Source organism: Galeopterus variegatus, unplaced genomic scaffold (assembly GCF_000696425.1).
Source record: "Galeopterus variegatus unplaced genomic scaffold, G_variegatus-3.0.2 Scaffold882, whole genome shotgun sequence".
Classification (NCBI taxonomy): Eukaryota; Metazoa; Chordata; class Mammalia; order Dermoptera; family Cynocephalidae; genus Galeopterus; species Galeopterus variegatus.
Genome location: NW_007726993.1, coordinates 453,382 through 466,474, shown reverse-complemented (window position 1 = coordinate 466,474; position 13,093 = coordinate 453,382). Strand labels below are relative to the sequence as shown.

Sequence of the window (13,093 nt, the reverse complement as noted above, 5' to 3'; positions counted from 1 at the left end):
GCATTATCCAAATTTCCAGGCATTCAGGGAAGTCAGGGGCTATAGGGTATTAGAGTAGTTTTTCTGTTTTTAAAATATCAGGATGCATTTGACCACAAATAACAGAAAACCTAATATTTTAGACAATTTTTTTTTCTTATATGACAAGAAATCTAGAGGAAGGTGATTATTGAGGTTGATTCAGCTCCTCAGTAGTATCCTTAAGGACTAGGCTCTTTTCCTTCTTTCTGCTCTGCTGAACTTGGTTCAGCTATCTGTTAGCCCCCTCCACTCCTCCCTGAACCCAGTTCCTTTGAGTTTTTATGGAAGCTTCATTACATAGGCATAATTGACTAAATCACTGGTTATTGGTGATCAACTCAACCTTCAGCCCCTTTCCCCTCCCAGGAAGTTGGGGGATGGGGCTGAAGTCCCAACCCTTTTAATCAGGCCTTGGTCTTTCCAGTGACCAGCCTCCCATCCTGAAGCTGTCTAGGGGCCTCCAACCACCTAGTCATTTCATAAGCGTGCAAAATGTACTTATCAATCTGGAGGAGATTCTAAGGGTTTTAGGAGCTTTTTGCCAGAAACCTGGGACGAAGACCAAATATGTACCTTTATTTCTCAATATCACAGTCTCCCAGGTCAAGGGAATGTCTGGAGATAATTCTGTGGCTACTGGCATCTGGTGGGTAGAGGGCAAGTGTGCTACTAAGCATCTTACAGTGACATTACAGCCTTCTACACAAATGATTATCTCACCCAAAATGTCAATAGTGCAGAAGCTGAGAAATCTTGGTTTAAAGTAATTCAGTGTTATGAACAGCCTAATAGGTTCAAAGTAAAACTTCTCCTTTATTTTTAATTTAAAGCATCTTCTGAATAACAATATTCTAAGTGGGAAAGCAGTCATTCTCAACAAGGTTTGTTTGCCTAGTGGTAGTATGGTGGCTTCAATCTATTTTCTTATTTACTCTGATTATCTGTTATAGTAGTTTGAAATGGTAACATAGATTTTTGTTTGTTTGTTTTTTGTTTGTTTGTTTGTTTGTTTTTTTAAAGATGACTGGTAAGGGGATCTTAACCCTTCACTTGTTGTCAGCAGCACACTCTCGCAAGTGAGCTAACCAGCCATCCCTATGTAGGGATCCGAACCCATGGCGTTGGTGTCATCAGTACCACATTCTCCCAAGTGATCCACCGGCCAGCCCTTTTAGTTGGTTTTTTAAACAGCTTTATTGAGATCACATACTATACAACTCACCCATTTAAAGTGGAAAGTTCAATGGCTTTTAGTTGTCCATTCATCACCATAGTCAGCTTTAGAACATTTTATCACTCCAAAAAGAAACCCCATACCCTTTAGTTAACACCCTATCCCTGATTTCCCACCCCACCCTCAGTGTCCTAGGCAACCGCTACTCTATTTTCTTTTTCTCTCTATTTTCCAATTATGGACATTTTATATAAATGAAATCATATAATATGTGATCTTGTGTTACTGGCTTCTTTCACTTAACATAATGCTTTCAAAGTTCATGCATGTTGTAGCCTGAGCCATTGTGGCTGAATGACAGCCCATTGTGTGGATATACCAGTCCGTTTATCCATTCATCAGTTGATGGAAGTTTGGGTTGTTTCTGCCTTTTGGCTATTATGAATAATGCTGCTATGAACATTTGTGTATAAGTTTTTGTATGGACATATGTTTTCGTTTCTCTTGAGTGTATACCTAGGAGTGGAATTGCTGGGTCATATGGCAACTATATGTTTTAACATTTGAGGAACTGTCAGGCTGTTTTTCAAAGAGGCTGTACCATTTTACATTCCTGCCTGCCGTGCATGAGGGTTCTGATTTCTCCACATCCTTGTCAGCACTTGTTATTTTCTGCCTTTTTTTATTCTAGCTATCCTAGTAGGTGTGAAGTAGCACCTTATACTTTAGGTTTGCATTTCTTTAATTGCTAATGATGTTAAGCATCTTTTTATGTGCTTATTGGTGGTATCTTAGATTTATGTCAGAATCAGGTTAAGAGTCTTGAGCAGGGACCTATATAGAACTGGCATTTAGAAGTCCAGACTCAATGCAAGGACCAAGAACCAGGCCCAGTTAACTGGAAATTAGATGAGATTGAAGTGGGTATATCAGTGTCCAAGGGTATAGCCAAGAACTAGGAAATTTTAAATTAATGATTGAATCAGTGCAGCAGGATTCAGAATTTACATATATGGGCCACCCCTTGGCTCACTTGGGAGAGTGTGGTGCTGATGATACCAAGGCCGATTTTCTCATTTTACTACAATTTCTTCTTTGACCTATGAATTATTTGGAAGTACATTACTTTTTCCCAAATATTTCTGGATTTCTCAGTTTTATTTTTATCATTGATTTCTCTCTGCCTCTGGCACCTTTTATGATTCTTGTCACATTTTCTTTCTGCTGTTTCTAGATACTCCCTTGGCCTCAGCAGCTGCCTTTATAGCTGACTGATTCTTTCTTTTTTTTGGACTGGTAAGGGATCGCAACCCTTGGCATGGTTTGGTCTGCCCCACACTCAGCCATTTAGCTCACCGGCCATCCCCATATAGGATCTGAACCCACGGCCTCGGCGCTCCCAGCACCACACACTCCCAAGTGAGCCATGGGGCTAGCCCAACTGACTGATTATTTCTGGACTGTCACAATTCCTTTGCCAGAGCTGACAACTAAGATGATGCATGTAGTTCTCTGCTGTACCGGCACCGCGCTCAGCCAGTGAGCGGGAACCGGTCTCCACATGGGATCCAAACCCTCAGCGGCGCCTGCCGTGCTCCCAAGCAGCGCACTTTCCAGTGCGCCACTGGGCCGGCCCTCCGGTCATCTTTTTAAAATAAAATTTTTTTAAAAAAGACAGAATTTGCATGTAAAGGATTAGAAATCAAGGAGTTTCCTAAATTAGACTCGGATACTAAAGCTATACCAGAACCTTCAGTTCAAGACCAGGATAAGCCAGATACTTCAGTCCACAGAGATGACTAAAGTTGGTGTTATGTAGGGGGTTGTCCTTGGTCCGTTCTCCCACATCGGGGCAAGGAGATGTGAGGCAGGATAAGTATCCACATCTGGTGCCAGGCCGCTGATATATGCAAGAAAGGGAAACCCAAGAAAGGTACATATTAGGGAGGCAAAAATGAATGTTAACTGTGCTCAGGTGTGCCTACTCAAATTTACTTTTTATAGAAACTATAATAAGAAACGTCACCAGCACAAAGCCAAGCTTCAAAAAGTCAAGGATCGTTTAGTTCATGAAGTAGAAGTACGAGATAAGAGAATTAAACAACTCGAAGATGATATTGTAACACTGCAACAACAAGTGGAAAAGGTGAGAAAAAAAATGAAAGGAGAAAATCTCATTGACGATGCTGGTGGTCGGCCACTTAGAGAAAATTCGTTCATTTTTTAATTATTTGTGGCCTCTTCGTAGCCCTTGTTTTCATTTTTTTCCTTTGTACCATCTTTCAATGTAATTCTTTAAGCCCTACCAAAAAGTATATGACTCATAGTATTGCTGAACCAAATTGGACACTGAAAATACTCTGCACTGCCAACTTTTAATCAATGTTTTGCCTTCAAATGAAAATATCTTTACTTAAGCAACTCTCAGCGGAGACTTCCAAATCACCCTCAGTAACTAATTTCTGCTTTACGCAGCCCTAATTTTGCCTCAAACTTCCACGCATTTTTAGATGGCAGTGAAAACAGGTGATCCCTGCTCCTTTATTGGTCCTTGACTAGTGCCTTCAAGCTTTTTTTCTAAATATCATGGTTTCTTTATGCTTGTCTTATTGTTCTTGTGACTCATTCGTCTACGGGTAAGAAGGAAATGGGACAGATGAACGGAATCAAGTGCAAAATGGTCTTGAGATCGATAAACTAGTAAATTCAAGGTGGAGAGCAACCAACGGGGCCAGTAATGTTTTCTCTTAGGATCTCCAGCCCATTCCAGAATTTTGAAAACTGTCCTCACTCCTAAGATACTCATTTCTACACCCAACAAGTTTTTGTTATACCACCATTATGTGACAAGGATACCAAAAGCATCTATGTAATTTCAGTCATTGCATTGACTATCATGGGGCTACAGGTGCAGAATCCCCAGACTACACACAATAAACCATTCAAGGATTATAACAGATGGGTCACGGTGCTGTATTTTAGAAAATTTTAGAAAATCCTCTTGATACTCTAAACTGTAGTGAGAAAGGAAAACAAGTTGGGTTTTTTGCGGTATCCTCCTGTTTTGTCATTAATTTGTCAAACTTTTAGATATTCAGATCCAGCTTAGATTTGTAACGAGGAAAAGACTATGGAAAATATACAGAAGAAGGTAGCTCTCCTGGTTCATGGGCCCACCAGAAATATCATCAACCTACTTCTGCATTACCAGTTCTTTCTGGTACTGCCTGCCTCCTACTTCTAGGCAGAAACAGCCTCCTGCTTTCAGGAGACATGCTTTCTTTCTTCCTGAACATACTTGAATGTTCCCCCCAAATAAGTTGAATAAGTGTCCCCCCAAAATCATGTCCACCCAGAACCACATAATGCGACCTTATTTGGAAGTAGAGTCTTTACAAATGTAATTAGTTAAGATGAGGTTATCCTGGATTAGGGTGAATCCTAAATCCAATGTGACAGGTGTTCTCATAAGAAGAGGGGAAGACACGCAGATAGACAAACACAGGGAAAGAACATGTTGTCATCATGGAGGCAGAGATCAGAATGATGCAGCTACAAGCCAAGGAACACCAAGGATTGCTGGCAACCACGAGAAGGTAGGAGAAAGTCATGGGACAGAAACTCCCTCTGAGTCCCCAGACGGAACTAACCCTGCTGACATCTTGATTTGAGACTTCTAGCTCCCAGAACTGTGAGAAAATAAAGTCACATTGTTTTAAGCCACCCAGTTTGTCATAATTTGTTACAGCAGTCCTAGGAAACTAATGCACCCACCCAAAGAACCACAAATATCTCCTTGAAGTATACCAGAGATCGCAAATAAACAGAGGCTAAGAAAGTAATTGAACGTTTCGCTTGCTGTCATTGAATGGTACTATGGGTTTTGGCCTTAGACAGACTTGGACTCAAATTCTAGCCCTGGCACTTAATACTTCATGACCTTGGACAAGTCTCTGTGTATCATTTTCCTCATCTGTAAAGTGGGGAAAATAATCCCTACCTAACACACATGAGGCTTTCGTGAGGATTAAAATATAAAATTCCTAAAGCGTTACCAGGAGCATATAAATCTTTCATAGATGTTATTTTCCTTCTTTTTGGTGTATAATCTCTTAGAAGCATGTTAATTTGATGGATGCATAGTTCACAAGGGAAATTGTTAACAGAATTAGAAATACTTAGCCTAGAGCTTTTAATGTTACAGTCGTACAAACCTTGGGCCTGACTCTTTCAGTGCAAGAATGTTAGTGTTTTTCTAATGAAACGCAGTCCTTTAGCATTTTAGCTGTAAGTTCACTAGCTATTGCTTTGGGGGCTGTATTAGTCCATTTTGTGTTGCTTATAACAAAACACTTGGAACTGGTTAATTTATAAAGAAAATGAAATTTATTTGCTTACAATTTCTGAGGCTGGGAAGTCCAAAGTCCGTCTGGTGGTGGCAACAGTGACCCAGGGGTCTCACATTGCAAGATGGTGGAAGCAGAGGGAGCAGAGAGAAAGGGCGAGACAGACTCTCCTCTTCTTTTAAAGCCCTCAGAACCACGCCCCTGAACGCCATTTTTAATCCATTCACTACAGCATGGTCCTCCAATCCAGTCACCTCTTCAAGGCTCCACCTTTCAATTACCAAAATAGGGCTTCTCATCCTCTTAACAGTCACAGTGGGGACTAAGTTTATGATACTTAAAACTTGGGGGAAACAATTCAAGCTTCAATGAGTTTTAGGGGGACATAATTCAATCCACTACAGGGGGAAACGACCAATAGAAGATAAAACATAGCGTCAGGCTAGAAATAACTTCAGTTTTATCACCACAGTAGTCTCAGTACCTGGTTTACATGCTTGACTTGCCATGTCATCTGAGACTTGACACTGATTGCCACATGAGGTGGCTAAATTCTCATCTTCCTCCCTTTGCCTTAAAAATAATATAACTACAAAGCAGACAGAAATGTATTAAATGGGAAAGTTTTCAATATGGAGCTTCAGAGAATTCAATTGTATTTGTTGGTGCTTTGATACCTATGAAATTAGGATACAGATAAGAGCATTGAGACCTTATTGGAAGTTAAATGCTCAGATATTTTTAAGTGTTAATGCAAAAGAATGATTAAATGTCCAAACAAAATACATGGCATAAAATAACCAAAATAAGTAGAAGAACTATCTAGCTATAATGAGGGACAATTCATTATGACAGTGTAAGGAAGCAGACTAAAGGACAGGAGAAAAAAAGTAAACATGGGCAAAGAGTTTAGAAACAGGCAGATGCTCTTAAACTTATAGTTCTTTCTCCAGCTGTGGTAATTAGGGACTTTCTAATTCCTAGGAGAAGGCATGTCAGGATGAGGTCTCTGCCCAAAATGATATCCTGCAACTAGAAAAAAGGAAACTTCTGGAGCAACTCACAGAGCAAGAAGAATTGATCTATGGCAACAAATGGAGAATATCTTCATTTCAGAGCAGGTAGGTATGGCCTGGGAACCAACGAACTCCATGAATAGGATGTTTCTCTCTCAACAAAGAGATGGTTCTGGAGACTGTCCTTTGAGTTTGCAGTCTGTTCTATAAATCTTGCTCTGCTTTCCACTGTTTTCAGTGGCAGAAGTTGTGAAATTAAAGAAAAAAATATCATAGAGGAGGCTGGCTGGCCATTCAGATAGGAACTTTTACAGAGGCATTGCCTCACTGATCACCCGGCTGTGCGTATTCTGGTGTGCCATTCTGTGTGCGTTGACATTCATTTTTATCATTTGATACCTATGGAATCAAGGTAGACCAAGAGAGAACCAAGCTCATAAAAATGACTTAAATTCATGAAACCCACAGGATACCAATGTATTAATTTTTAGTGAGAAATATTCCAAACAGATCAGAAGTCGGTTATTAGCCAGCCTGAGCATTCTCTCCTCCACAGGAAACTTTAATTACAATCAAAAGTTTTCTTAGAGCAAGAATCAGAGCAAAGAGAGTGGGTTGATCTTAACAGATAATGTCACCAGTAATAACTATAATGATTAACATTTGTTTGAGCACTTACTATATGCTAGGCACTGTTCTAAGCTCTGTCTCTATTCACTTAATCCTGACACCAGTCCCAGGAGAGAAGGACTTATTTTATTAGCCTTATTTTATGGATGAGGAAGCCAAGGTCCAAAGAAGGCCTGGTCAGTGGCAAAGCATCATGTAGACTTCATTAGTGGCCCTAGACCACAGTACCATAGTCTGGGGAGAGGTCTGCCAAGAAGGCTGGAACTCTCCCATTCACTGCTTTGGGCACACTCTCCTCTGGGAAGGCCTGGAGAGTCTCTGATTATCTTTTACTGTCTGTGTCTTCCCTTTTATATATCCCATATAAATTATTGCCCTTCTCAAACTATGTCATAGCTTCTGACAGTCAGCGCCCAAAACAATTAACTCATTACTCTTGCCTTAATACTGTTCCTGCCTTACTCTCCTGATGACACAATCTGGTCACCTGGATTGGACTTGGATATTTTCCTTAGAGTAAGTTTCTTCTACAGGGTATTTCCTCATTTTACAGATGAGGAAACTAAGGCTCAGATTTGTAATTTGCCAGGGGTCACGAAGTTAGTAAGTGACAGAACCAGAACTCAAAAACAAATCTCTGAACAAAAACTATTATACTGTCACATCTCCCAGATAAACCGTGGCCCTGGAGAGTGAGCCTGATATAGTGGTTAAAAGCTCAGGCTCAGAAGTCTGAAAGATCTGGATTGGCATCTCAGCTCTATGAATTTCTATTTTTATGTTCCTAAACAAGTTACTTTCCCCTCTCTAAGCCTCAGTTTCCTCATCTATAAAATAGGCTTCATAGCAATATACATTTCATGAGGTTGTTGTGAGGATTAAATGAGATAATACATGAAAAGTTTTAAGTACTTACTGGGTGGGCAGACTACAGTGCCTAAGTACATAGCAAGTTCTTGGTAAATGATTGCTGCTGCTGGTGTTTCTACCTCTACACAAGAAATCAGAACCAGATCAGTATGAAATCAGAACCAGAAACAAGCTGTGTAGCTACAATATTTGATGGGATACAGAGTCTGTTGTTTCAATCCCACCCCTAAAGAGAATCGTATCCTTTCTTAAATTTCTCAACAGCTGAAATTGTATCTTTGTTACTCTTGCACATATACTTAATAACCATGTACAGGGGAGAAGCTTATTAATTTTTACTTGTTCTTGGAATATTGTGGGAATTAGTCTGCCAGCCTTGGTTCTAAGGTCTGGACCGTGGTCTAAGCCTCAGAGCTAGTGGGAGTGGGACATAGTTTTGGGTTTTTAGTAATGATACAAAAATTTCTAGTTATGCCTCTGATTTATGCCATTCTTAGAGTTCTTTTCCTGGATAGAGAAAATAAGCAATTACAGGAAAATAGTCTCCGGCTCAAGCAGCAGGTTGACCTCTTAGAATACATTATAAGGAGCATCCAGAATCGCAGAGGAGAGGTAAGATGTGTGCTTCCTGTTTGGTCTTTAATCTGAAGTATGGGCTGCTAAGGCTGCTGTGCTCTCTCTTCCCTTCATCTTCATATAGCTGTAGCCCTGCTTTTGGCATCATGGTGGACTGTGGCAAAGAAGCTCCTGGTTACACACTGGGCAGCAGACCCTGAGACTGCTCTTGACCCACTTTGCTCTTCATTGGGTCAGCTTTTGTTATACATTCTCGTCCTGTGTGATCCCAAAGCAATTAGTATATGCCTCATAGCTTCTTTCTTAACACACTATATTGTCATTGCCTTTTTTCTTTTCTATCTCATTAATTCAGCAGTGAGATCCTGGAGGGCATGGATTGTATCTCATATATCACTGTATCTATAGATAGGTACTCCATAAATATTTGAGAATGAATAAATGTTTAGTGTTTTTACATATATGCCTCATTCTCACCAACCTTGTTTTCTGTGTATTATTCTTACCCCATCTGAAATATGAGCAAATCTGAGGCTCAGAGAAGTAAAATGAAGCTAGTCTGGTCTGGCAAGGAATCAAACCCAAGGAAAGCATCTGAGTCAAAGAAAAGCAGTTATGTTCCAAAAATCCAAGCAGACAAGTAGCCAAGTCCAGAGAGATGTAGAAAATAGTATAGGTTCAGGCAAGGTCCAGAGTATGGCTGGTGAGCAAGTAAGCAAGAGGTAGTTCAGTGAACAGTCAAAAACTCTTAAAAGAGACAAAGAAGGTATTATATATATATAACGATAAAGGGGTCAGTTAATCAAGAGGATATGACATTTGTAAACATACTTGTGTGTGTACCTAACATTGGAGCACCTAAATATATAAGGGAAATATTAAAGGATCTGAATGGAGAGATAGATTGCAATACAGTAAGAGTAGGAGACTTCAATACCTCACTTGAAATAATGGACAGGTCATACAGACAGTAAATTAATAAGGAAACATTGGACTTTAGACCAAATAAACCTAACAGACATACAAAACATTCCATCCAATAGCAACAGAATACACATCCATGTCAAATGCACATGGAACATGCTCCAGGGTTGATCCTATGTTAGGCTACAAAATAAGCCCAAATAAATTTAGGGGGATTGAAACAATATCAACTATCTTTTCTGATTACAATGTTATAAAACTGGAAATCAGTATTAAGAAATCTTGGCAAATTCACAAATACATGGAAATTAAACAGTATGCTTCTGAGCAACTGATGGGTCAAAGAAGAAGTCAAAAGGAAAATAAAAAATTATCTTGAGACACATGATAATGGAAACACAACATACCCAAACTTATGTGATGCAGCAAAAGTAGTTCTAAGAGGGAAATTTATATACATTTCTCAAAAGAAGACATAGAATTGGCCAAAAGAGATGTGAAAAATGCCCAACATCATTAATCATTGGGGAAATGCAAATTAAATCCACAATGAGACATCACTTCACACCTATCAGAATAGCTATTATCAAAAAGATGAAAGATAATAAGTGCTGGCAAAGATGTGGAGAAAAGGTAACACTTGTACACTGTTTGTGGGAATATAAACTAGCACAGCCATTATGAGAAACTCTATGGAGGTTCCTATAAAAACTAAAAGTACGATTACCACATGATCCAGCAATCCCACTTCTGGCTATATACCAAGGATTTGAAATCGGTATGTTAAAGAGATGTCTGCACTCCCATGTTTATTTCAGCATTATTCACAATAGCCAAGTTATGGGATCAACCTGTCTATCAGTGGACTAACAGATAAAGAAAATGTGGTATATAAATACAATGGAATATAATTCAACCTTAATAAAAGAGGAAAATTCTATTTGCGACAGTTTGGATGAATCTGGAAGACATTATGCGAAGTGAAATAAGCCAGGCACAGAAAGACAAATACCGCATATTCTCACTTACATGTGGAATCTAAAACAACTGAACTCCTAGAAGCAGAGTAGAGTGGTGATCAACAGAGGCTGGGGTCTGGGAGTAATGGTGATATGTTTGTCAAAGGGTATAATGTTTCAGTTAGATAGGAGGAGTAAATGATAAGTATTTGAAGTGATAGATATGGTAATTAGCTTGATTTAATCATTCCACATTTTATGTGTATAATGTAGCATCACTTTGCATCTCATAAATATATACAGTTATGATTTGTCAATATTTAATAATATAAATGAAATTTATAAACCATTGAAAACATTAATATCCAAGAGAAATAAAAACATATGTCCAACCAGAAACTTGTACATCAATATTTATAGCAACATTATTTATAATAAAAAGTAGAAACAACCCAATCTCCATCACCTCATGAAATGATAAGCAAAATGTTCTACACATACAATGGAATATTATTCAGCCATAAAAACAAGTGTAATACTGGTACTTGCTACAACATAGATGAACCTCAAAAACATGATGCTAAAGTTTTAAATAAGCCAGACATAGAAGGCCACATATTGTATTATTTCATTTATGTGAAATATCCAGACTAAGAAAATCCATAAAGAGAGAAAGTATATTAGTGGTTGCCACAGACTGTGTGGAGAGAGAAATGGGGAGTGACTGCTCATGGGTATGGGGCTTTTGGGGGAGATGATGAAAATGTTCTGGAATTAGGGAAAGGTGATGGGTGCACAACTATGTGAATATATTTTTTAAAACTCTGAATTGAACATGTTAAAAGGGTAAACTTTATGGTATGTGAGTTACTTCTCAACAAAGCTGTTAAAAAAAAGATTAAGACATTTCTACATGGTCTCCAAAAAATATATAACAAGATGAAGATTGTATGAATAGGGCCATGTGTGTAAAAACTAGATAGATAGATAGAGAAGGAGAGACTTACTGATGGGGCAGGAGGGCAATCAGCTTTTCATTCCGTACCCTTTTATGCTTTGTGCAAGTATTATATCTATTTTTTATAAAAATACATATATATAGAGAGAGAGAGAGAGCATAAGTTCTAGGATCACATAGCAATGGTTTATCATTGTAATTTTTAATATTCTTTCTTTCTTTCCTTTTAGGAAACAACAATTAGTGTCATCCCTGAATTCAAAGGATTGAGTAAAATGTTGCCTTTACCAAACTCCAGGTTAGTAAAGTCGACACTGTCATTTGCATGCCTGAGTCATGGCTGCCTAAGTAGTCCTGAGTTGCAGGCTTGAGAAAACATAGTATTTTGGGATTATTTTCTCTACATTCAATATTTGAATCTTCTTCCAATTCCTTCTGCCCTCACCTTCCTTCACCCCCACACCCCACAGACTCCTGACTTAAGATAGGAGATAATCCATGAACAAAGGTTAAGGTAAATTTTATTTGGTTTTCTTTGTGTTTGACAGTTGAAAAAAATTGAAATTCTATTGATGCTGTATCCCTGTAACCCCAAACTGCTACCAAGAAATTCTGTCTACACAATGTCCTCACACATGGCCTTTATTAGTTTTTCAGGAAAAACTTTGGTAGAGTCCGTTGGAAGTCTTCAAGAGACTGAAGAACATAAATCAGAAGAAGCAATGGCAGTTCCAAAGTCCTCTGAGTCTCTTTCGTGTTCACTGAATTCTGATACTGGATACATAAATATGGCTTCTCTGAAAGAGACACACAGCATACAAGAACAAAAGCAAAAGTCAGAACTATAAAGTCACTGGTGTCTAGAGCTACACCTTTTAAAGCTGCTAACTTAAGGTGGAATATGACATGGAGAAGAGTCACCACAGATCCCCATGGACATCAACTAGGAGTCTTCAGAATTACTGACGAATTCATTAAACCACTTCTAAAACTGAATTTCTCAAGTTTGTTTGATATCCTCAAATGCCTTGTATTGATTGATATAGTGATTTAAGTTCCATGATTTAATTAGGTCACTCTTCAACAGAGCACATGTATGGTTATTCAGCATTCTTTTCCATTATCATGGGTATATTTTAATTATTTTTCAAAGGTAAAAACAATGTAATTACTTTAAAGCAAATATCTTAATAACAAAAACCCCTCTTACAGTCACACGTTCTTAACACAACTACTTTCATTTTGGAGTTATTTCTTTCTGGTCCTTATTAAAATACATATATTTTAAATGGTTATTATCATATATTCATTTTCACAGCCTGATTTTTAATTGTTATACAATGAAACCATTTTCAATAGGCACACGATATTCTATAAATTACTTAACCATTTGCTTGTTGTTTGACATTTTAAGTTGTTTTTACATTTTTCACTATTTGAGATTATGCTGTGGTGAAGGTCTTTGTGCATGTAACTCTTTTTTTCTCTTGGATTACTCCAAAAAACAAATTCACAAGATTGGCCTAATTGGGTCAAAGGATATGAATGTTAATATGACTTTGGCACATCACTTGTTGCATTGCTTTTAAAAAGGGTAGTGCCACCATACTATTTCCATA

At 38.3% G+C, this 13,093-nt stretch overlaps 1 protein-coding gene across 1 annotated transcript in view; it reads left to right on the top strand.

The window, feature by feature from the left end:
* Nucleotides 1-12,470, top strand: part of CCDC30 (coiled-coil domain containing 30) — a gene marked incomplete at its 5' end in the record, with an annotated part of 36,321 nt that extends 23,851 nt beyond the window's left edge. The window contains 5 exons of the mRNA XM_008573158.1: nt 3,200-3,341; nt 6,526-6,662; nt 8,555-8,669; nt 11,705-11,772; nt 12,124-12,470. Of these exons, the coding sequence (XP_008571380.1) occupies nt 3,200-3,341; nt 6,526-6,662; nt 8,555-8,669; nt 11,705-11,772; nt 12,124-12,322 (661 nt within the window). The remainder of the gene's footprint in view (nt 1-3,199; nt 3,342-6,525; nt 6,663-8,554; nt 8,670-11,704; nt 11,773-12,123) is intronic.
* Nucleotides 12,471-13,093: the final 623 nt, after the last annotated feature.